This window comes from Corvus moneduloides, chromosome Z (genome assembly GCF_009650955.1).
Source record: "Corvus moneduloides isolate bCorMon1 chromosome Z, bCorMon1.pri, whole genome shotgun sequence".
NCBI lineage: Eukaryota > Metazoa > Chordata > Aves > Passeriformes > Corvidae > Corvus > Corvus moneduloides.
The window spans coordinates 31149996-31175698 of NC_045511.1; the positions used below are offsets into that span (position 1 = coordinate 31149996).

General features: G+C 38.6%; 1 protein-coding gene across 8 annotated transcripts in view; it reads right to left on the reverse strand.

Moving 5' to 3' along the window:
• PIGG (phosphatidylinositol glycan anchor biosynthesis class G) overlaps positions 1-25703 on the reverse strand; it is an 87129-nt gene that overhangs the window by 52999 nt on the left and 8427 nt on the right. For 3 of the 8 annotated variants that reach the window (XM_032095477.1, XM_032095478.1, XM_032095479.1), the window contains exons 6-9: positions 22234-22446; positions 13004-13221; positions 10529-10810; positions 2658-3115 (exon numbers count right to left, since the gene is read on the reverse strand). In XM_032095477.1, coding sequence (XP_031951368.1) covers positions 2658-3115; positions 10529-10810; positions 13004-13221; positions 22234-22446 — 1171 coding nt within the window. Of the gene's footprint in view, positions 1-863; positions 901-2657; positions 3116-10528; positions 10811-13003; positions 13222-20972; positions 21240-22233; positions 22447-25703 lie in introns of those variants that run through there. The other 5 variants (XR_004237383.1, XM_032095480.1, XR_004237384.1 and 2 more) reach the window with 4 other exon arrangements.

Consider the following 25703-nt stretch of genomic DNA (forward strand, 5'->3'; position numbering starts at 1 on the left):
CCAAATAATCAGTCATAGCCTAAGAGTATAGCTGTAGAATCTTCTCTCTTCTACCTGCTTCAAGACCCAAGCAAATACACTCAATGTGAGGCCACTTTGATAGTGAACAGAGGAAGAAATTCGCCTGTAAAATCTGATGTTTTTGTTTTGATATCTAGCTGCTGTACTTCAGCCTTACTGAAGGGGGAGGCAGACAGCTTTAATAATAGGGTTGTGATGGCTTTATAAAGGACAATACTTTATCAACCTGACAGATTTTTGTGATGAGATAAACTCAGTAGAAGAGCATAAAGCAGGCATTGTTGTTTCTCTGTGCTTTAACAAGGCTTTTAACACCAGCTCCCGTAACATCCCCATAGGAAATCTCATGCTAGAAAAGTGGACAGTTAGGTGGACTGGAAAGTACTCAAATGATGGATTCACAGGGTTGCCATAAGCAGCACAAAGTCCACCTGGAGACCAGTCACTATCTGTCAACCCCAGGACATACGGGTTGGCCCCCACTGGGGCCTATACTGTTTGATGTCTTCACTAATGACCTGGGCGATGGGGCAGTGCTCCCTCCACAAGTCTGCACACAATACAGAACTCAAAGGCCCCTTGATAGGCTGGAGAAATGGACCACCAGGCATCTTACGAAGTTCAACAAGGGCAAGAAGCAAGTCCTGCACCTTGGAACAAATAGCTACACACATCAGGACAGACTGGGGGCTGTCCAACTTTTCAGAGGTGACTCTGAGTGCCTGGGTGGACCCCAGCTCGACAGTCAGCGCACAACATGCCCTTGTAGCAAAGGCAACCAACAGCATTTGGAGCTGCATATGAAGAACATTACCAGAAGACAGAGAAAGGTTATTACTTACTCTGTGTTCAGCCAGGGGTCCAGTTATGCATTACCCACTACAGAGAAAGATATGGACATAATTCAAATCCACATTAATTCCAATCCACAGGGACAAAAATCAAACACAAAAATAGCCTCCTCCCTTCCTTGTCCCCCCTCCTTCCTCAACAACAACAAAAAAAAACACAGAGTAAGACAGAACAGGTGTAAAAAACCTTGGGTCTACCTGAGCGGGTTGCTTCTACGTTCCTGACAGGCAACAGTGTTACAGCTGGGCACACAGGATTTCCCACTTTTGTTATAAATCAGGAAGCACCTGGTCTACCTGCAGTCTACACTCCACCTGTGTTATCTCCCTGAGGCACCCACAGCCCAAGGCTGTAAAACGTTTCACTGCTCTACAGGCATACTTTGCGCCACAAAATCAGAGGTGGGAGCGTATTAAAGTGAGACAGGATCTTTGAAAGTTAAGTCCATAAATGCACACACAATTATTACAAGTCTGGTAACATTTCCAAGAGTCAATAAACATCTCTGGGGGACCACATGAGTAAAAGCATATATTTGATATATTTGAAACAAACCAAATTTTTCAGCTTTATCAGGTCCTTGTTTCATGGCTTTGTAGCACCAGCACACTCCAAAGAAAAGGACTGACAGTCTGAAGAAAAAATCTGGCTCAGGACATTATTGGGCAAATAAATCTTTCACAGATGCTCAGGACTAATTGTAAAAATCCTCACAGTCACACCAAATTACATCTCATACTGCTCACACATTGGCTTAGCTCACAATGAAGGACTGAGTTACCTATCACACAGTCTTGATGTAGGAAACACAACATTTTTTCCTCATTTCCTCCCCTCAAGAGCAAAAATGCATGGTAAAAACTCTGGTATAGAACAATCGCTATAATACGATAAATTCCCTCATAACTCATGTTTTTCAGCACTCATGCCTGTCACTGCAATTAGCATTTCATCTGTGAGGCTGCCAATAAAAAACAAGTCTCATATTAGTCCATTTGCTCATGTAATTTTTAATGAATGACGAATGACATTTCATCCAGGTATTGTAAGATACTGGCAAGAAATCTATTTATCTTACACAGCAGAGCCTCTTCATCTGCTGTTTCCAAAACCCTGACTAGACAGTCAAAAAGTATTGCTTCTCCATGTACCAACTGAACTACATGAGACAGTTCAAGTATCACTGAATAGTAACTGTAGTTCTCATAAGTACTGAAAGTATTAGAAAAAGCAGAAGCCCTTCTCCGCTGTACCTTCAGTTATAAAAAAGTCCTTTTCTAGTTTATCATATTACATACACTCAAAAAATTCCTTCAGCTTTTCACTCACACATTACAAGCATGTGATAGACAAGGAAGAATTCTATGTGTGGCATCTTCTCCTGTGACTTCATAAAGTTTGGAATTATGCAGAACCTTACTGTCTTAATTTCAAGAGTTTAATTCTATTAAGTGATTTTTAATTTCTCAAACCAGACACTGTTGACTTATGTAAGGAAAATATTTACTTTTTGCTTCTGATAAACCTATCATGTATAATTGGCATTAATTAGGTAAGTCATGGTGCAGGGCAAAGATTATAAACTATTGATAACACACAAGGAATTACTCCTGCATGAAATAGAAATGAAAAATTTCTTATGTCACTTCACTGTTTATCTGTTTTGTATGTCTGCAGCACTTTCTAGTCAGAGACCATACAGAAATATATACATATTTCACCAAATGAAACACACATTAATTTTTAAATGAGGCAGAAAGTGTGACAATAAATCAGATACCCACCTTGTCAACCAGTGTCCAAAGTCTGGCCGATGAGCCCACTGGACACCTGTCTGATTCAAGGATCGAAGCAGCCGACAGCAAATAAGGATGATCCATGGAGTTGCTACACTTATCCACTTATCTGATCCTTTTACGAATTCAGATGAAGAGGTGGCCTTGCCCAGTTTTGAATTACTTGCAGCTGGAATGTCTATATTCTTGTACTCAGAGGTTTCCCCAATACTATCAAAATTTTGTTTCACATTGGTGCTATTTTGAGGGTCACATTCTTTCAGAAGAAAATAATTTCTACAAAGTTCCTGACACAGCACCAAACAAAGAGTATTGATAAGGAAATACCAGGTTTGATGTTCCTCTTCTATAAAACTGCTTGCCCCCAAGCTCAAAACATGGCCAATAGTTCCAGCCAGAATCAGCACATCTATTTCTGACCAGCTAGAACTGGACACAGTAGGATTCTGTAAACAAACAAACAAAAAAGCCATGGTGAAGGAGTAAAAATTTCATTTGTAAGTATTCATAGAGTGCTTACAGCAATGAAAACAAAATATACAGCAGGATAACATTTCTATCTTAAGAAATCTCAAAAATTTATAGAAGAATCATTTCAGTTAAGCATACTTAGCACTACAACATAGTAGTAATTTTTAAAACTGCATTTTGTTTAAGGAATAAAACTTCTCTATGAATAAACATCACAACTGTACAGATTAAGATTCCCTATCACCCTGTAAGTTCATGCCCTGTTGCATATTTGTAGAAGTAAAAATAGAAATCCTGCAGAAATCAAACCTGAGATATAGATAATAGGTAATTCTCTAGTAGTTCAAATCCGTGATATCTTCAACTCAATATAGTGACAGCCTTCACTACTCAAAAGTTAACAAAGTTACTGCCTGATGGCACTCCTTGACCTTGCTTAGCTTGAAATGAGTCTTTCATCATAAAATCTACTTTAAATCTTTACCTTTTTATTATTTATTCACACACCATGCCTATCTAAAACCACAATATTTTTTGTCTAATGCCTCCATTAGGTCAATTTTCTGTTCTCAGCAGCTAATTGGAATTGCCTTATCATCACTACCTTCAATGACAGGGCTTAAGATAAAGCATAAAGGCATGAGGAAGTTGAGAGCACCTGGTTCATTGATGTTATCAGGTAAAGAACCTTTTCAGCACACAGCGAAAGCTATAAAAAGACCACACAGAGACACAACCATGATAAGTAAGCACTAAGGGAGACCATAAAGATGACCAAAACTCTTCAGCCATTAACTGACAGGGCAATAAGAAATCACAGGCATAGCTCTGAAGAGCATCAGTCTGGACTCTGTAACAGGTAAGTGGGAAGTGACAGTACATGGGTGTTACAGATATCCAATGGCACCTGTGGATCTGTACCAACTCATAAAGCAAAGCTTCAAGAAAGCGTCAAGGGTGGGGAAGAGGAGGCGATGAGGAACATGCTGGAAACAGGGGCAAAGTAAGAGGAGAAAGGGGAAAGTTACATATAAGCAGGAGTCAGTGCTCTTTTCTGACTGAGCCCTGTGCCTGGTCTCTGTGGCCTATCCTGTCTTATTAAATCTTCTCCTATCTTTCTGTGCAACTCCACACCCTGTCCCAAATGTGGGTGTTGCGAGACACCACTGCAAGTAGCTGGGGACAAGCCTGCATGTCAGCAACCTGAGACCAGAGCAAGTAAAAGCAGGTGCCAGCAGCTGCAGAGTGATCATGGGTCACCGGACCCACACATCTGCAGTGCCATGACTGCAGCATGTGCCAGAGTCACTGGAGAGGGTACTACTGGCCACCAGGACCGTAAGCCCAAGGTGCCAGCAGCTGGAGGGATCAGAGTACATATAAGACAGATAAGGGTGTCAGCAACGGGAAAAGAGACAGTGGATCACCAAGCTTGTAGGACAGCATTATTAACTGGAGGGCCCAGAGTACACACCTATGTGTGGGCGGTCACAGGGCAACTGACTGGAAACACCTGTCTGTTTAACCTCCCCTCAAAGTCAGAGCCAGAGGTGGGGACAGTGACCCAGGATGGGCATGCACAGCTGTGCTCCAACAGCAAGGCAAGACAAACACCCCAGCCCTAGAGGACAGCAGGAGCTTCCTAACATACCTTAACAAATAGGATAATATACATACTTGTGAAGAATTTTGGGAAAGACACTGTCGAAAATCATACATTACTATTTAATTTTCTCTATTTTTGCTCTATTAGAGAATATCATAGAGCATCTCTTAAACTGGTATTTTAAGCACCTAATAAAACAAAAATTTAAAAGCCAGATCTAAATTACTGCATGCCATTTTTACTCCAGAACAAAGATCTCTGAAACTACTTTCACATTTATTTCTTTAACTGTGTATTTTAACCACATCATCCTCCTACATTTGACCTATGAACAAACTTTAAAAAAAATCTTGAATATTCACAGGGGTAAATTTCACAGAGAACATGCTACATTAAAAGATGCACAGTGTACTAAAATTCCTGCACGGTATAAATCATGTTGAAAGAAAATTGAAACAAACTGACATTTGAGCAGGTAACAAGAGAGCAGGTATAAACAATACCAGTATCTCTGAGCATCTTAGATGCAAATCTCACTTGTGTTTATGACTTACTGACAGCAGCATACATATTTTTGTTCAATAACCAAGAGTATGTAATACAGAGAAGACAACAAATACACAATGCAAGAAGATAGTTAACATTACTAGAAATTTTGCTTTAGGGGAAAAAAACTTTTGCAAAACCGAAATTTTATGAGACATGTGAAAGAATGCAGGAGCTATAGTTACAAATATAAACTATTCACATCTCCTTCATTTCTTGTGCTGTTAAAGAATACATTACACCAAAGTCATTTCACTTAAAAGAAACCAACAACACAAACAAACAAACAAACAAACACACAAACAAAACCCCACAAAACCAAAAAAGTCCCTATGAGGTTACACACAACAATAATGGGGGAAAAAATACTAATAATCTGAAAAAATGCCCAGTTTCAATCTAAATTTACTAGCATTTGAAATTTCTTTGCTGTTCTAAAGACCACTCAGGTTTGTTTAGTATGCTATTCTGAAAAGTAAATACCATAAGCTGGTATTTGGAACAAAAGGACAAGGTTGTCTGTGCAAAGACCAAAGAGCATGAAATTCACAAAGCTGAGACAAGAACAGTACATGACTGATCTTCAGCAAGTTTAAATTCCAATAATTCTACCATGCTGACCTTAAAGATCTTGGCTAACTAAATAAATGAGCATGTAAGCACCATCTGCTTGCAGAGACAAAGGAATCTGAGATCCTAAATAAATAAGAATGAACCAGTCTGTGATATAATTTGTCTTCTTTGTAAGACAAAACATAAAATCTATAGAAGGATTGGTATCTTGTACCTGGTTGCTGTCAGCAACTGATATGAAAACTGAAGAAGTGATGCATTATCAATGGGGAACATACAAAAACCTCATTAAAATGATGGCACTAATGTGAAATGTCCCAGGATTAGAAATCCATATTTCTTGCCTGCTTGTCTCTTACAACTTCAGTGAAAAGAGAAAAAAAATGACTCTTACATTCACATCAAAGGATTAAAATTGAATGACATTTACTGATAAACCACATTTCAGATCAGAGTTAAATCACTACACAAAATTAAAAATTATGATGGTATTATAATCTCCTGAGACTTGATAATCTTAAGAAATTCTGGAAATACCTCCATCAAAGTTTTCTAAATTTATGTCTAATCCCTTATATATGAACTGCGCCTTATTAGGAATGCCATGAGTATGGTGTCATATACAATCTGACCTTAGATTACTTAGATTGTACCTAGTTTTTAGATTTGGTTTAAAGGCACTGAAACGTAGGTCTTACTCTGATACTCACAGCTCTGTTTTCCCAGCTGCTGAACATGTCCAACCCTCACGAACTCAGCAGACACTCCAGATACTAAAAAACCTGTATGACTCTCAGCTTGTTTGGTACCTTGGCAAACAATACAGAATCTTTTGTTTAGAAATTTTTAAATCCCAGGCTGCAAATGATGTAAGCATATCATCTCCCAAACCAAGGCAGCTTCAATAACTGGTAGCACTAGTATTCAAGCAATACAGAAACTGACCTCTCTGCCCTATCTTTGAACATACCTTGCTAGCTTGCAGAAGTGCCAGTACATAAATGATGGAATATATGCACCTTTGACCATTAAATTTTGAAACTTCTTCACTTTGAAATAAGACCTCCTGTAGTCTATGTTCTGAGTCTTATTCCAGTTATCAGGGGTTTTTTTTTGGTTAACCATCCACAGTCAATGCCTGAGAAATTCTGCAACTACATTTCAGGTGAGAAACATTCTGGTTTTCATGCTCACAATTTAAACACTTATCAATATGTTCCCTTCTGATACTTGAGCTCCCAGAACCCAGTCTTGATTCTCCATGATGGTAACTTTTCCATGACAAAGTACTACAGATCACAGATGCTCCTACATTTTCACAGTAGTTTGGGATCATTTTTGAAAGCTATCTGGTAAAGACACCACCCAATCAGCTTTCTTCTCCCCAAGTCAAAAAATGCCAAAAATATTTTAGGTGCAATTGCATAAAAATGTAACATTGTTCAACTCATCAAGAATATCAAACAAAGGAGGAAAACCAAAAATACTGTTAAATGAACAGGTGCTTTAAAATAAACAGAAAGAAGGACATTTTGTAGATGTAATAAAAACCCACTAAAATTCTGCATAATGAAAATTCTCAAGACCTCTACTTGATAAGCCTTAACTTTTGTGTTCTAGTTTCAAAAAAAAAGTTCGTTTTTATTTCTATCAGAAATGGGGGGAAAAAAACCACAACTAGTAGTAGTAAATAACACACTTCAATCAACTACCAAGCAATTACACTGAAACTATGAACAAGAAGTTAAAATTTTTAACATTTTCTGGAATTCATAAAGGGCTGCAAAACTATTTAAAGCCTGAAGTATCATTAAAAGAAGGGACTGGTGCTGCTAGAAACATAGCAATCAGAATCTATAAATAACAGTCAGGAAGCAGATGCTAACACTGCCTGCACTGGTCTTCAGAAAATTCATGAACTTGGTAATCAGTTTCTATATTCAGCCACAGTGGGGAAAAAAAAGCATTACAAATGAGAAGCACTTCAGAGAAATCTCTAGATGTGAACGGAAACAATTTGAAGGAAGAAAGCTCTGAAGCCATTAACAGGAGAGCTTATCTTAATTACTTTTAAAATACCTACATTTTATCGTAGAGCTTCAGCTTAGAAAAGGCTTTTTAGGCTTTTTTTTTTTTAACCAGAAAGACCACGATTCAGGATTCTACTCCCATCATTAGAAGACCAGGGCTTCAGAATTCTTTTAGAAGTCAACCCCACATGCAGATTCACAATGTGGAGATGTACAGGTCACAAAACACTTAGATCCAGAGATATTTTAGCATAAGTGATACTCATAACTCACACCGCAGGCCCTTCGAGATCAACACACAGCATATAAAAACAATCTGTTTCTCCCCCAAAATCTAGGCATTCTACTGGAAAGGTGATGAAAGGCAGAGATGAATGTTTGGAACACATTTGCATTACGAGCAGCACCAGATTTATACACAGCTCCTTTCACCTTCTCCAGACTCCGTTTTTGTCTAAACAGTGACCCAAAACAACCCCACCATAACATTCTACAGCAGCCCTGAGACTGGTAAAAAAATTAATGAGAACCAAGACACTGCTTTTATACATGTCTGGAATTAAGTTACATAGTAACTAAACCTACGAAATATTTCAAGCTTTCTTTGGAACTTGAACAGAGACAGCAAAGCCTCCCTGACTGATGAGATGAGACATACATTCAGAAATTCAGTCACCTATGGAATAGGAGTGAAGACAGGATGACAAAAATGTGTTTCTACAGGTCTGAATACAAAGTCATGTCTGCCTCAATGAGAATTACTATTGCCTATACTTCATAAGACATACTTAAGCTTCCCACATTTTCAGATATATCTCAGACAGGAATATGATCACAGACCAACCGGGGATGGAGAATCCAGTATTTTTTATTTCTATCTGCCCCAGCCCTGAAAAAACAAACACACATACAAATCTGGAAAATGTTGCTGAAAATCTCATTTGTGTATTATCAACCTGAAGCAGATTATCTCAGTGTGGTGAGACACTACAATAGGTTGCCCAGAGAAGCTGTGGATGCCCCATCCCTGGAAGTGTTCAAGGTCAGGCTACACAGAGGTCTGAGCAACCTGGTCCAGTAGAAGGTGTGCCTGCCCATGGAAGGGATTTGGAAGCGGAGAATCTTTCAGATCTCTTCCAATCCAGACCATTCTAACATTCTGTGATTCTTTGAGACTATCCACCTGGAGAAGAAATCTGTTGTCATTGCTCTCCATGCTTTTGAAGTGGAATGTATGTAAATTTTATGCAGGTCTACAAAACTCAACAAAGCTAGATTTTTACTGTTTACTAAAATTAGAAAAACTGGTAACACAATGAAAAACAAGTTTATCTTTCTTAGTTGTGTTTGTTTGTCATTGCACACCAAGTACATGTGAGATCTCTACAGAATACACTGGGACATTAATTATTATTTCAAGGCTGTATTCATCTTCTTTTTCTAAGAAAAAGAATCAGAAATTACAGAAACAAAATTATAATCTGGTATAGTCTGGATAAAAAATATTAGCAACCTTACTTTTAAGAATTTAGACTTAAATCTACACTCAGAAATTACAGCACATATCTGCACAGAGTGAAAAATTAATCTTTACTCAGGAATACTGAAATACAGCTGTTTCTAAATGTTTCTTCCAGTCAGAAAGTTTGTTTTTTATCCTGATGGAATATGTCATCATATCATTAAAGCAATGTACTTGCCATACTTTGTCACACATTTTAAAAAAAGATACTAAACCCCCAAGCATGATTCTAAGAAACACAGGTTGATGAAGGACTGTACTACACAGAGGCTGCACCATCCAACGGAGTACTATGAGCAGTGAAGCTATTGAACATCAGAGACCTTTGAAAACTATGACTAACAAGCAGTAGAAAAAACAGCTAGAAGCTTATTTTGTGGTGTGACTGACAGCTCTTGGCACACTAACATTCACAGTGGAAGAAAGGACATTGCAAATTCTATTTCCTTGGAATTACCTGTATTCTATTCAACATAACAATAAAACTCATCAAGTAACTTACAGAAGGTAACTCCTTGCACTGAGAACGCTTTGACAATGCCGAAGTTTTTAACAAACTCTATTTCTTAAACTTAAAAAGTAGAAAAGACAGATTAAATTAGCTCCCGCTGTTGCATTTTCAAAACTATTAAAAAAAAAAACCCCAAGCATTAATAATACCAATATAAGAAAAGGTATACTGGCAGAACAAATTCTTTTTAGAGCATTACTGTCTGTTGAATATGGGAAAGGACAGATCATCACTGTACTTTGTGCATATTGCTGTAAAGTACTATACATCTTGCTTTAATTACAATTGTGAAATATAACTGTGTAACAGCATAGGATTTGTACACAGCATAACTGTTTCCAATCTCACAAAGTCTACTGAAAAATATTGTACAGTATTTAAAACATTCCTTCAATTATGTCAAAATAAGCACTTCTTAGATCTTCATCAGTAGGCATCATGCCACAGTGAAAGCAGCCCATTTCAATTACAGTTTTAAACTATTCTAACTACTTTACAAATAAGAATTTCTTTAAGCATACCCAGAGAAAACAAAATTTTAACTGACAGTATACCATGAAAAACAAAACCTATTTAACCCTAATTAATGCATGCTCTTACCTTTGGTGGAGGTCTGGAATTCTCAAACATCTTTGCAATAGCAGATAAAATACCACACATGAGCGCAGAAATCAGCATCATCACTCCAACTGCTGTTAACCAGGACATACTGCAGAAATAGCACAAACTTTCTGCTGATGTGCATACAATGACATGAACAGCACACAGCAGCAGACACATCAAGTAAAACAGCAGAGAGAATAGTGGAGGGGAGAGGGGCACTTCAAATTCTGCCCGCTTGCTCAGGGCTTTAGGAACACTGAGCAAAAGCAGTAGCAGAACCTAGGAAAAAAACAGAGGATTAATAAATTGGAGTTAGCTAAAACATACAGTAAGAATTCACACAAAAAAATCATGCTGTTGTCATCCATGTCTCACATAGACCAAGCAGAACTCCAATCTTCCTCTTATGTAAGTGCTGCAACAGAGATGAACAATACAATGAAACTTTCTGCTACTTGTATACAAACCTTTACAAAAAAAAGGGAAAGCTCAGCCACATGCTAAAATGCTTTGCAAGCTGCAGAGATGGAACTAGGACTAGACGGACCTCATCAGCTTGTGCTAGGGCAAGATTAAAACAAATCAAAATAAAAACAACTGTATCAGACCACTGTCGACCTGTAATCTTTCACTGTCACTTGCAATGACCTATGCCTAAAATTTTCCTCACACTACAGTGAGACATAGTAAAGTAGACCAAAAGAAGTCAAATGCTTTGCAGTAGTCTGCTGCTTCTTTATATTCTACTTTGTATTTCATTTAACTATGAAAATATGCAGTTTTGAGTATCATACTGGCTTAAGTCTTACATTTCAGCCCAGCACTTAAAATTAAAACTAAGACAGCACTCATGGCAGGAAAATGCTCAAACTGTAGATATCTACCAGACTAAATTTAGGTCTTTTGAGCAAAAGCAGTGTTATCAGTTCATATCCCAGAGGTATTGTCCTCATGTAAAATACAGGATAATTGGCATTTATAGCATAGCATAGTTTGAAGTGACATGTGTACACTTACTTATTGAGTGAAGGTGGAAAATCGATATTAAGACAAAACATTTTAGAAAGCAAGGCAGTTTCCTGAGTATTGCACTGGAGAAAAGAAAAAACCCCAGCCATTTTGCTGGAGTCTTAACAGTGATGCTGAGCATACACTTCTCAATAGAAATTTCTGTGATTAGTGGCTGCATTTCTTAAATGAAGGCTGATTGCATATAACACCTAAGATTTGTTTTCTAGAAATTATTTCAAGGCTATATATGTAGATGGCTATATATAACCATCTACAACTGCATTCCAGAAAAAAAAGAAATCCAGTGCTTCAGGTCTAAAGTAACTGTAAACACCTTGAATGCACAGGTTCTGAAAACAAAGGACTGAAGAAAGATAAGCACCTTCAGCTTTGCGCCGAACTTCATCCACCTCCAGATCTTTCAGCTCTGGAGCAGGAACAGAACCCACTGTCTCATCTCCCCAAGGGCACCGTGGAACTCATTCCGGTGAAGTGATCAGCAGAGTGACAAACCCCACTGAGCAGTCTACCAGAAAGCCATTTCAGAAGCACTCTGCATGCAGAGACCAGTGCATGGGAGATAAGGCTCAGAGCCCTGCTAGGACAAAGGAGACTCAAATATCAGCTGGCTGCTCACACTTTGTTATTAGTTCTAAGCCCAGAACAGGAACAGAGCTATAGCACGTAGAGTCTTGTACAGAACTACACACATTCAAGGACTTAGTGAAGCTTCTGGTAGGTACTTCCATCCTAGAGAACAGTGTTAGAAAAGCTGGCAATCCTGTAATCTAAAAGGTCAGTACAAACTTTGGCACTTCAGAGTCCAGACATGGTATCATGGCATCCCTTCTGAAAGTTCTCAAAGCATTAATATTTCCAAGCTTTTGAGACTATTTCCAGCACTTCAGTTTTGCCCAAAACATCAGTTGGAGAGATCCTCTTATCCTTGTAACTACAGGAGATATGAAGAGGTGACCCTAAAGCAAGCATTTATTTCAGGGCTCTAAATCTATCAGTACAAAGAACAATTCCTGGAACGGTGAAAGTTTTCCATATAAGGTATTGCCTGTTTGAAGCAGCTATTCTCAATGTTAGATAAAGAGGAACAGCTAGGAATTTACTTGCCAGACCTTTTTTTTTTTCCTAATGCAATAAAGCTATTCAAAAATAGAAGACTAAGTGATATGGGAGTAATTTAAGTTGTAGCACATCTGCATATCTACTGTAACTACCTACACTAAAACTTAAGTAATTAGTGTCAAAAGCACTCTTGAATCATTTTAAAGGCCAGATTTTACTTTTAAAAGAGTATTAATCTCATCCAAGCAGAATGTCAGTCAACCCTAAAAATCCATACGCAGTAATTTTAAAGACCAGTAAGTGTATACATTACATATCCGAAATCAAGATACTTTTACTTTTGTGCACTTAACTTTTTCATAGGAAGATCTATTTTCATACCTCCATAATGATCACAGTCCCCACCATCATCGAATACATGTCATATTGTGCCACTTGTTTGCTTAATGAAGAACTCAAAGTCTTGAGAGCCTCCAAGTATTGCTTCAGGACCTTCTTGCCAAGATTTAAGAGTATTTCTGAATTATTCCCCTCTAAATACAGTTTGATCCAATTACCATGGGATTTTTCTGCTATCTTAAAATGTTCATATCCAGGATCTGAAGAGAAGGGGAGAAAAGAAAAGAAGCAAGAGGATCCATGAACAGAGAAAGATTACTCGGAAATGTGATCGTATTTTTATATTTGCTTGTATAGCGTATAAAAATATATAATTGCTATGGCAGTTGAAACTTTTTTCACAGGTACAAAATTACACTATCTTCCTGCAGCAATACCACTTACTTGGAATAAAAGCAATTAATTCTAATCTAATAAACGCTCAAGACCTCTAACAATTGACGAACTTATTAAAATAACCATTCATTTTTACAGAGGGTTTCCAGTACAAGCAATTCAAATGCTTCAGATACTATGGGGGGAGGGGAAAAAAAGGAAGCAATGTTTTCCACTGGAACTACTCATTATCCAGAACACATTGTGTAAGCTAAGTGGGAAATTATCAAATAGCTGATGTCTAGGGAAAACACCAGAGACAACACATGCATTGCATCACTTGGTAGTGAGGGCTGGATGAGCAGATGGTGAGGTGGACTGAGAACTGAATGAATGGCAGAGCTCAGAGGGTTTTAATAAGCAGTGTAAGTAAGATCTATCTAGTTGGAGGCCTGTTAGTAGCAGTGTCCCCTAAGGGTCAACACTGAGTACACTGTAGTTCAATTTATTCAGCAATGACTTGGATGAAGGAACAGAGGCCTCCTCAGCAAGCTCCCCAATGACACAAAGCTGGGAGGAGTGGCCAGTATGCCAGAGGGCTGGGCAGCCCTTCAGAAGGACTGGACAGGCTGGAGGGACAGGACGGCAAGAACCATCTGAAATTCAACAAAGGCAAGTGCAGGGTCCTGCACCTGAGGAGAAAAAACCCCAGGCACCAGCACAGGCTGGGGGCTGACCTGCTGGAAAGCAGCTCTGGGGAGAAGGACCTGGGGGTCCTGGTGGACAACATGCTGTCCATGAGCCAGCAATCTGTCCTGGGGGCCAAGAAGGCCGATGGGATCCTGGGGTACACTAGGAATAGCATTGCCAGGAGGCTGAGTGAGCTGATCATGACCCTCTACTCAGCCCTGGTGAGGCACATCCCGAGTGCTGCGTCCAGGTCTGGGCTCCTCAGTACAAGAGAGACATGGAGCTCCTGGTGTTGCCTTTCCCTGGTCTTAAAATTAAGAGCCAGACACAGTTAACGGAAAAAGGGGTTTTTACCTTGGTATTTAATAAGGATCCTTAAGGTGCACCACTTTGCCATGGTGGAATGCGTCGAAATGCACCCACATGATAGATCGCATATACAATTTATAGACCTTGCAAATTAGCATATCTATCAAAGATTCCCCAATGAGAAGCTTAAATGAATAGTGTGATACCCCCTCATCCCAAGGAATTCCCCCCTGGATGGGCCTATTTTAGTTTACAGGATGTGTTCTAGAGAAGACCTTGGTTTCTCAGGATAGCATAAGACTTTCTGGCCTCCAACCACGAGCCCTCCAGGATGTTTGGTCTCCTGGCTTAAGAGAATATTAGGACTATGCTAAGTTATTGGACTGAAGGAATTACAAGTATGCATACTAAAAGCACTGAGGATATATAAAAGGTATATTTAAAAAAAGGCAAAAAATCATAATCTAGTGATGCACTGGAGCAGGGCCAGCGGAGGGCAACAAAGATGATTAGGGGACTGAAGCATCTCTCTTACGAGGAAAGGCTGAGGGACCCGGGCCTGCTCAGCCTCGAGAAGAGATGGCTGAGAGCGGATCTCATCAATGTCTGTCAGTATCTGAAGGGAGGGTGTCAAGAGGATAGAGCCAGGCTCTTCCCAATGGTGCCCAGCAACAGGCAGCTGTCTGCCCGTTGACAAGAGGCAACAGGCAGAAAGTGGAACACAGGAAGTTTTACCTAAACATGAGGAAGAACTTCTTTACTCTGTGGGTGGCCAAGCACTAGAACCAGTTGTATGGAGAGGGTGCAGAATCCTTCTCTCAAAATATGCAAAAGTTGTCTGAACACATTCCTGAGTAATGTGCTGTGGGGGACCCTGCTTGAGCAGGGAGGTTGGACTAGATAACCTGCAGTGATCCATTTCTGCTTTATCTAATCTGTGGTTCTGCTTTTCAAATATTGGTCATTGAATACAGTATGCGGTCACAACACAAATTAAGTTTTCCATATAACACGTGGAAAGCAAGAACATAACTTTCAGAAACTTGCATCTCACTGGACATAATGCTATGAATGAATATTCACATTTATCTGCCTTTTTTTCAAAAAATAAATGTTTAATTTCACTTCACACTAATAGTACTTGCTATTTCCCTGCAATTTGACTTGAAAGGTAATGATAACTTAAGTACAAAAGGTCAATTTGGAAATCTTTATATAACTTGCAGCTCTTCCCTTCTTAGCTGAAAGTAGGGTGAAACATTTGCTATGAAGTTTCAGACAAGAAAGGTTACAACAATGACTGAAATAACACTGGTGTCACAAAGATTTCAGTTACAGTTCTTTTTCACTCCTCATAGATGAACAGTACATTCTACTTGGAAAAAAGTCTTTATTTTTTGTTAAGCCTTTTCAGCAAAAGTACATTATTAAATCCAGAAATGTTTTAAATTTTATTTCAAGTGAATGAAGATGAATGAAGTATTTCTATTCACAATTCTTGTATAGTCATGAGGGAATCATGCTTACTATTTCTAAGTCTCTTATCATAAAAGACACTTTGTCATCTACTGTGGACTGAATTCCAAGTGAGGATTTTAAAAGGCAATGTTTAACTCAGAATGTCCAGTCTGTTCTCCCAAGACTTCTAGGCATGCTGATCCTGCTATGCAGGGGGCTTGCAGGGATCTCTAGAAAGTACAATACAGCCAGCAGCAAACACTTGTATATCAAGATAGTTGCCAGTGCACACAGAGGATTTAATTTCCTTCCTGTAATTCTTTGAACTTTCCTGTAAAGTGACTCTTCCAGTATATTTGAAATAAGAGTTAAATATTCATACGTTTGAGGACACCCATAAAGGATCACCTAAAATGAGCTTTAATCAAACTGAGATTTGACATGACACTTTTTCATTATACAGAACACTGAAATGAGTTCAAGCTATATTTTGAAACATAAATAAATTTCCTTCACATCTTCTCCTCTTCTGCTCCCTTTTCATGCTTCTGACTAGTCTCCCTCTTCATTCTTTTTAGCAATTTTATTTCATTCTCATCTACTGCTTGCCACGCTAACTGCTCACCAAAACTATTGTGTCCATGTTATGAAAGATGACTTCTAGTCAAACCCTCATGAGTGAATGATTTAAAGACCTTGCAGACAGGAATAAAGGACCATGGCTGCCAAATTTCATTTGAGAACTCCAGTAATATTGGTTCAGTGGCACATTTATATGCAGGAAGTATAAAATAAGAAGAGTCATGGACACTAAGTTGTTGGAGAAGCATTTTGGTAACAGGCAGGTAATATTGGCAAGTCACTCCCACATGGGATACTCATAAGAAAAGTCAAAATTAAAGCAAAATCCAAAGCGAGCTTCCTCAGATGCACATTTCCCAAAGCACTGGCAATGTTTTACTTACATAATACTACATTAGCAATTTGTGCTTCAGCATCACTACCACCTTATCACAAGCAGATGGATAAGCTTTGCAATCATCTGTTTGACAAAAATTTCACTTCGTTCCACAGTCACAGACAGCAATCATTTAAAAAGTTATAAGAAAAGAATGAATAATGTAAAAGTGACTTCTCCAGTTTCAATATATAAACGTCCCAGTAAAAGTCAAATTATTTCAATCTAATACAAATTCAGGATCAGTCCCAAATTGATAAGCTTGCACTCATTTTAATAACAACACCCAACTTGCTCTCAAGCATGACTCTTCATTCCACTTTAAAACGTCTTCCAAACAAACAGTCCTAGTTTACCATTCAGCTACTACTGAACTATTCCGAACATTCAACTGTTCAATGTTCAGAAGTTCAGAACTTGAGGGAAGCATTGCTAGATACCTAGAGCTGCCTATCTCACACTGAGGTATGAATTTGCTCAAAACCCCAAAGTGTGTTTTTAGATACTTCTTCTTTCAGCTTCTTAATTTTTGTCAGCTATTTTTATCCTCGTTTTTCAGACTTTTTCTTTAGCTGCATGTATCCACATCTATCAAAACTTCATGCCTCACATTATAATTCATTAGCATGTTTCAAAAAGATATGTTTAAAATAATAAAGCCCTTAGTCAAGCTTCTAGTTTCTCATGTAAAATTTAATTTACTTGAAGATAGGTTTAACTGGGAGGATTGTTTTGTACCTCAACAGAGCAAAGCCCAAGTCCCATTAAATGTTGTACACCTCTTAGTTTGAAAACGCATGTTTGTATGAACAAACACTGGGGGGGAAAAAATTACTGACCTGCCTTCATTCTGCACTTCATTAACAGACACTTGAAGATGAAAACAAATTTTTGTGTACTGTTATGGTTTGTTCTTAACATTGGAGCAGCTGGATCCAGGGAACTCTATGGCTTCGTTATGAAACAGCTTGTAAAGGTCATGCTGCCTTCCCATCTGATTGCAATTCAACTCAACTGACATCTGACTTCATCTCACTGTGTTAAGAAGGAAACTAATATTGCACCAAAAATGAATGCGTATGTTATGCTATAGCTCACAATGGGTGAATCTTTTCCTCCTATGACTGACTCAGTCATCATCCTCATAGTCCCAACAGCTGGTGCTCTAACCCCTGTGTGTAAATTACAACACTGGACAGGAATGACATGTTTTCCCCTTCAGCAGAGCTTATTGGTTTTGACCTCAGGAGCTGAAAAAATATATATATTTTTTTTAAAAAAAGGCTTATGCTATCTTTGCAAGTAACTTCAAGTATATCTTTCACTTTAAAGTGAAGTTCCAGTCATAGGCATTTCTCTTAGCATTCAACTGAAATGTTATGATCCACTAGTTGTTACTAGTTGAGAATCTGCATTGAAAAGCTTGAAACTACACCAGCAAATATGAGTGATGTCCAAGTGACTATCTTCTGGGGTTTCTTTCCCTCAAAAAACCTGGCAGCAGACCTTGTCTGTGGAATTCAGGAATGATATAGCCCAAGAGCTGTCAGCACAACTCTGATGAATGTTCAAATGTTCTACAAATAAAGACCAAAAGGCTCTGAGCAGGGTGAGCTAAAGAAGATTGCTCAGATCTGTGTCCAGTCAGGTCTTGAACGTTTCCAGGTATGAAGTCTCTACAACCTCTCTTGCCAACTCATTCTAGTGTTTGACAAACCTCACCTAAAAATGTTTCCTCTAAATTTTTTGTGGGGACCACCAATTAGACCCCAGTTCCCTCTTTTTTATTCCCTCCCATCACATATTACCTACATTGATAAGATCCCTGCTGAACAGTCCTTGCACCCTCAGCCCCTCCTTGTATGATAGATGTTCCAATCCCTTTATCACCTTCATGGCCATGCACTGCACTCACTATGTTATATTCACTAAATTATGGTACTGAGAAGCCCAGAACCAGACCCAAGACTCCTCATGTCGGCTCACCACAGCTGATACAAGAGGAAGGATTGACCTGCTGATGACTGTCCTCCTAATGCCACCTTGGATGTTACTGCCATTCTGTCACGACAGTGCTCTGCTGCCTGATGCTCAACTCGGTGTCTCAGTCACCCCTTGGTGGTTCTTCAGCAAGCTATTTCCAGTCAGTCAATATCCAATCTGCACTGGTATGTTGGGATTACTTCTTCCCAGGTGCAGAATTTGCCATTTCCCTTTGCTGAACCATAAGAGCTTCCTGTCACCCCGTTCCTCCAGCTGTCAAGGTGCCTCTGAGAGGCAGCAGACCCACCTACTGCATCAAGCACTTCTCCAAGATTTCTGTTGTGTCCTTCCCTTGCTGACGGGTCACTTTGTCCCACCGCCCAGATCATTGATGATGATGTTCAACAGTTCTGTCCCAAGTCAAGCCCTGTATTGATCACAAATGAGTAGCCTTCAGGTCAACTTTGTGCTGCTGATCACATTCACATGAACCCAGCAGCTGAGCCGCTTTTCAGTCCATCTCACTGTCCAGTTATCTAGCCTGAAATGCAACAGGATGGCTGAAGCACCCTATGAGAACCATGGATGGTGAACACAGGACTTCCTCTAGTTGTCTGAAAATCTACGAATCCCTTACAATCGGACTGTCTGCACTAGACACCCATAACAATATTGCCCTTGTTGGTCTGTGCACCAATCCTAAGCCAGAAGTTCTCAACTATTTCACCATCCACTCACAGGCAGAGCTCCATGCCTGTCACCACTCTCTCACATAAAGATCAATTTTCCCTCCTCAGATTCCCAATGCACAATCTTAGAATTGTAGAATTGTTCAGGCTGGAAGGTGGCTTTAAAGATTATCTCATTCATCTGCAGCACTGTTAATGGATACATCTTTCACTAGATCACCACTCATTACTGGTTTCCAATTAGACATTATGGCACTGACTTTACAGACATGAAGTCAATTTCTTATTCATTAGAGTCCATTTGTCAAACCATATCACTCTAACAACAGCAGCAGGAATGTTGAGGGAGGCCTTACCAAAGGCCTTACAGAAGTCTAAGTAGATGACACATCTTCTTTTGTCCACTGATGGATTTACTCCATCACAGAAGGACACTAAATTAGTCAGGCACAATGTGCCCTTGGCAAAGTAGTGTCAGGCATCTCTAATAACCTTTTTGTCCTCCATGTGTTTTGATATATCTTCCAGGAAGATCTGTTTTGTGATGTTACCAAGCACAGAGGTGAGGCTGACTGGTTAAGCAGTTCCCAGGATCCTCCTTTTTACCTTTCTTAAAAAGAGGGCAACCTTCTTGAACATGAATCAGATTACTGAATATAATGACTCCTCTGCAAGGTAACCTCTTTCTAGGGGAATCCTGTCAGATGTGTATGTGCCTGTAGTGGAGTAGTGGGATGGCATTTATCTTCACTTAAAAACCATGCAAAATAAATGGCCATTCATGCATGCTCTTAAGTTACATATATTAGTCACTGAGTTAGTGACATTTTCTTTAGTATTTCTAAACCTGAAGTATCCACATCAAGCAAACAACGCTAAACAAACAGAACATACTGTTTCCCTGCCAATCTTAAATGCACAGACCAAAGCATTAACCCACAGTCTAGCACATCTAGAGCACTCCAAGAAAAACAAGGCCCCTCCAAGAAGTCTACAGTGTAGATATAAAAATGCTGCTAGCAAGGATTTTCTTGCTATTTTCTAAGTCCGTGAGAGACTTTTCTCTCTCACAGAAGAGGTAGCAGAGTTATGTAAACAACCAAACACCTGCAACCTTGAGAAGTCTTGTTTATGGTATAGTAGAAAAATATTTTGACAATGGATGTTTTAGGATTTTCGCCAGTCACCCCAGGGGGTGGCTGATCCTTTGTCCAATTAGACTATTAAGAAAAAAGTCTATAAAGGAGTTTGTAAAATAATTAAATAAATCAATCTTGCTGCACAATTCCTGCCTGCTGGATCTTCTCTCCTCCTCCCTATGGCTGCGGGACATGGTGATATACCCTAGGGTTGCAGTAGTACTATAGAAACAGGGGAAATTGACATTAAGACTCTGAAAAAAAAGCTACCATGACTTGGACCTAGACTCGCACCACGTTACTGAGACTTTCAGAAAAGGAGAGAAAGTCACTGTGGATGCTTTACCTCTCAACCTCATCTCAGTAAAGCAGCACCTCTATTAAGTTTGCAGTCACAAGCAAGCAACATAAAAAATTCTCACCTTTTTATCCTCAGAATTTTAACTTTCATTTCTCAGACGAAAGCTACAAGTTAAAAATTAAGCTGCTCCCAGACAAAAAATAAAATGAAAATGAAGATATAAACCAGAAGCTGGCAGAAACTTCAGTCTGTTTCATCAGTGTTTGCAGAAATACTGTCAGATGGAGTTTTGTGATGGCATTTTCAGCAACACAGTCCTGTACCACCCAACAGGGCAAGTTTCCTCACTTGACACAACCGGGTTAAGTGAGGAAATCTGTGCAGAAAAAAATATGAGAAGAGATGGAACATGGGTCCTGCTATATGCATGTTGCTGCAACAAGCAGAATTTGTTCTGTTGAGATTCTTGGACAAGGTTTAATTATGATTAGAAGCAGTGATGTTGAAAGATAATTGATTCTTGACCTACAGCAATCATCTTGCTTAAATTTATGTTGCTATCCACTTTAATTATTCCTAGCTGTAAAACAACTCTGCATTCTCATCTAGTTATTTTAATAATTCAACAGATTATAAATCAATTGACAAGCTTCACAGTCATTTTAAGACAACAACATCTTCTAATGTCAATGGTAAAATATTCTCCTTCACCCCCGACTCAATTTTTTTCACAAAATTATCATATTAACTTCATTATTTAAACTGCAGTTTGTATCACGTTTCCTAATGACATATCACATTTTGCTAGGTTTGGTGTATTTTTTCTACTTGTTTTTTATTCTTTCCTCCAGATATACATACATACACACGCGTTTTTAATAAGCAGTTCTCTAGGTTCTCACTCCAAGTAAATTCATACATAAAAAGTAAAAAGATAACTTACCCTAAATTATCTCCCAGCCTTACTTGAAGCACCTTTTTACTTAAACTAGAAAATTCACTCCATTGTGTTAAGTCTCCAAATAGCTCAGAGTCAGTGCCCTATGTAGGACACCTCACAAAGAGCAGTTATGAAACCACTGAGATTTAACTACACCGGCAGTTTTACTTTAATCTTACTCCATCATTACTTTTGTTCTTTTGCCTACTAGGAATATTACTAGTCATTAAAAAGACCTGTATTCAGAAGCAGTGTATCAAAGTAGGTTGCAGTAAAGATTGAATTCGGTACAATTGCTCTGAATACTGCTCTCAAAAGAATAGCTAATTTGCAGTGCAATGCCATACTATTGAATTTAAAAGTCCAAACTGTTTTATAAACAATCTCCTTTTAGTATATCTGTAACTTTTTTTTTTTTTAGCTAATTTACCTTTTTCGTATGCAAGCGTATTCTGTTGCAGCAATCTGCTAAGCTGGAACCCATTCAAGTGCACAAAACGTAGCTGTTCTCTCATTGTCTTGCCTCCAACAACTGGCAATATGAGGTTCCCAACACTGTTTCTTGAAATTGGTAGACCAAGACCTATTGCCAGTGTGCTAGCTAAATCTGTTTGCTGCACATGTTCAGGTTGGGCCAGAGGACCTAGAGTCAACAACAAAAAACAACAAACAAACAAAACAAAAAAAAAAAACAAGAAAGAAAAAGAGAGAGGAAAAGAAGTATTTCAGTAACAGGCCCATTCTATTTCTCCAGAGACAGCTGGTACCTTATTAGTTTCAAAATTATTTCATTGGTGTTAGATCAGCTGTTTTAAGTGGTCTGCAGAGGGCTGACTGATCTTTTTCAGCTGCTATCCTCTGCTGCTGTAAATCCAAAATTTATTAAATTCTTAGCCTGTTCATGACTCTTAGCCAGCATGACTCTTCAATGCTAACAACTACTGTAAACACAACATAAATGTTAAACAAGTACAAGTAAGGAAACAGATGGTCCACAAGATCACCTTACTATCAAGTTGCAGCCTACATCCTAAGAGAGTTTCATAACTTTTACATTAGAAATAATAGAAAGCACTACAGTAGGCTAATTTAATGTATGAATAAAGAATTAGAATCTAAAATAATGCTGACAGCATTCTAGAAGCTTCTCAATATAATGACAACAACTCAAGATTTAATTAATATCAGGTTGCTAGGCAAACAGAATCAGAGATCAGATAAAGAATGCTGAGGCTCAAAATCCACGGCTACATGCAGGCAAACCCAGTGATTTTTAAAGCGTCCTGTGTAGGATTCCATTAACTTACTGCAGTTACCAGGATTAGCTGTCAGTCCCACAGAAATCTACACACTTTTCGTGTTGAACTAGTTAGGTAGCAATGTTTTTCTATTATGCTGTTATTTCATCCTCTTTGTAACTTCAGGCATTCAGTGTTTTGACTTAAATACTGTATAGAAAGAACTCTATATAGTCTTTATTCCTCTCAAGGCTCCCTTTAAGAGCATTAAAATTTCCCTCATTTCTCATCTAGCTCCGATTAATCCCATACTTGTACAGAATAGCATCTATAATCCGTAAAGCCTCTTTGCATGAGTGCCTGTATGTCAGCAGTTTTCAGATTTTATCGTTAAAGGCAAGTTCTTAACTGGTTAAAAAAAAGCCGAACTACCAAACACATTTAGCCATTCATGGGTGACACATCTCTGTAGAAGGCTATACAAGTAATACTCTGACAGCATACTAAATGCAAAAAGCCCACAGGATTACTATTTTGAGGTCTACCAAATTAACCACAGAACATTTTGTTTACAGGAGGATCATAAGGAGCAGTCAATAGAATCCTGATTACTTTACCGATGAAAAGTAAACTGCTGGATATTTACGAAGGCATCAGAAATCCCAAACTCTCTCCCAAAAGACAGGTAAATATGTCTATTTCACTGTATTGTAAAAACTGCTTGTTCAGTTTAAACCTCATAGAAACTAATTCCAATGAGCAGGAGACTGCATTTGCAGAATCTATACTCTTGTGGTCTGACTGTCAACAACTGCCAGTGAAATTCATAAAATAAAAACTTAGTCAAGAGCTTTGATCCATTCTTGACTTTGTTTTGTTTTCAGATCTGAGAAGAGATCAATGGCTCCTCAAGCAATGCTTCCTATTGCAGCTGGATAACAGCTTTATAAATGACAGAAAAATCTACCTCCACTGTGCTGCAGGAACCTCCAGCAAGATAAATAAATCAAGGTTCTGCACACAGCCTTCAGAAGAAAAGAAATCAGATGGAAATGAGCAAGTGGCAGAATGAAAGGCAGAAGGGAGCATTATTCTGGGGAAAATATTCACTCTTGGTATAATTACATTCCACCGATTCACTCAGTCAAGGAGTTTATTTAAGCACGATTCTACAAAGTAGACCAAAGATTCTCTACCACTCCATTTCTTTATTGCCTCTTGCTTTAACTACCTTGCTTTTATTTTTTATTATTATCTACAAATAGAAAATCAGCTTCAGAAACATGTAAACTCACATCAGTGATATAAAATTAACTGGCCCATACAGTAAACACACTCACGCTCCATATTCTGTCCTTAAGACTTAGTGATTAATAGTCATGTTATCACTGCCATCACCTCTCACACTTTCACAAGAGTCAGATAAATTTAATATTAAAAAATAATGCTATTTTTAATAGTCTTTAGTCTCCCAAGGGCTTTCTTCCTCTTTCTGGTTAACTCTGTGTGAGAAATTGTCATTCATTATTCCTCTAAACTAGCTGTGTGAGAGGGAAAAATGGAGGCCAAGGAAATATTCTGGCCATGAAAGACAAAATTTAAGCTCACTTCAAAAAGGATTTTACATCTAAACCTACTCATTTACAATTAGCCCAGAATCCTGACAACAGATCTCATTACTCTCAAAACTCAGATAGGACAGTGCTGTAAAAGATTATCATCTAAGAAATACACAATTCTCTCAGTGGTTACAAAGCTTGATTCATGGTTTCACCAAGAAACAGATGCTAACTTCGGCTAAAACCAGAGGTTTGGGTCACACGGAATGGGCTTTCCCAAATAGCTGTAGAACAAACCAAAGCACTTTTTCAGAAAGAATTCTAGAATATCATAAATTAGAGTTGCCAGTGTGTTCTTGTCCTGGTTTCAACTGGACAGAGTTACTTTTCTTCCGAGTTATCTGGTACAGGGGCTGTGTTTTGGATTCACTGTGAGAATAATGTTGATAAAACACTGATGTTTTAGCTGCTGGCAAGGAGGGCTTTCTCTAAATCAAGAACTTTTCCACCTCCTGTACTCTGCCAGTGAACAGATGCATGAGGAGCTGGGAGGGAAGGCAGTTGGGGCAGCTCACCAGAACTGGTTAATGGAATAGTCTATACCAGAGAGAATCATAGCCCATATACAAACTGGAGGGAGTTGACTGGGGTCTGTGGATTGTTGCTTGAAGATGGGCTGGGCACCGATCAGCAGGTGGTGAGCAATAGTACTGTGCATCACATGTTTCTCTTGGGTTTTATTCCTCTCCCTCTTAGGTTTTATTCCTCTCTCTCTCCCCTTTCCATTACAATAATGACTACTACAATCTACCTATAATTATTATTGCTGTTCTTGTTAGTTATAGACAGTAGTGTTCTCATCCTATTAGAGTACACTATGCACTGGTATCTACTGGAGCCTTACACAAGTACGATGCAGCCACTCGCTCACTCATATCCCCCATCCTGGTGGGGAGGAGAATCAGAAAGAAAAGGTAAAGCTCATGGGTTGAGACTAGAACAATTTGAGAATTGAAACAAAATGAAATAATAATAATTAAAAAGGGGACAGGGAGAAGAATAAAACCCAATAGAAACAAGTGATTCACAATAAAATTTTAACC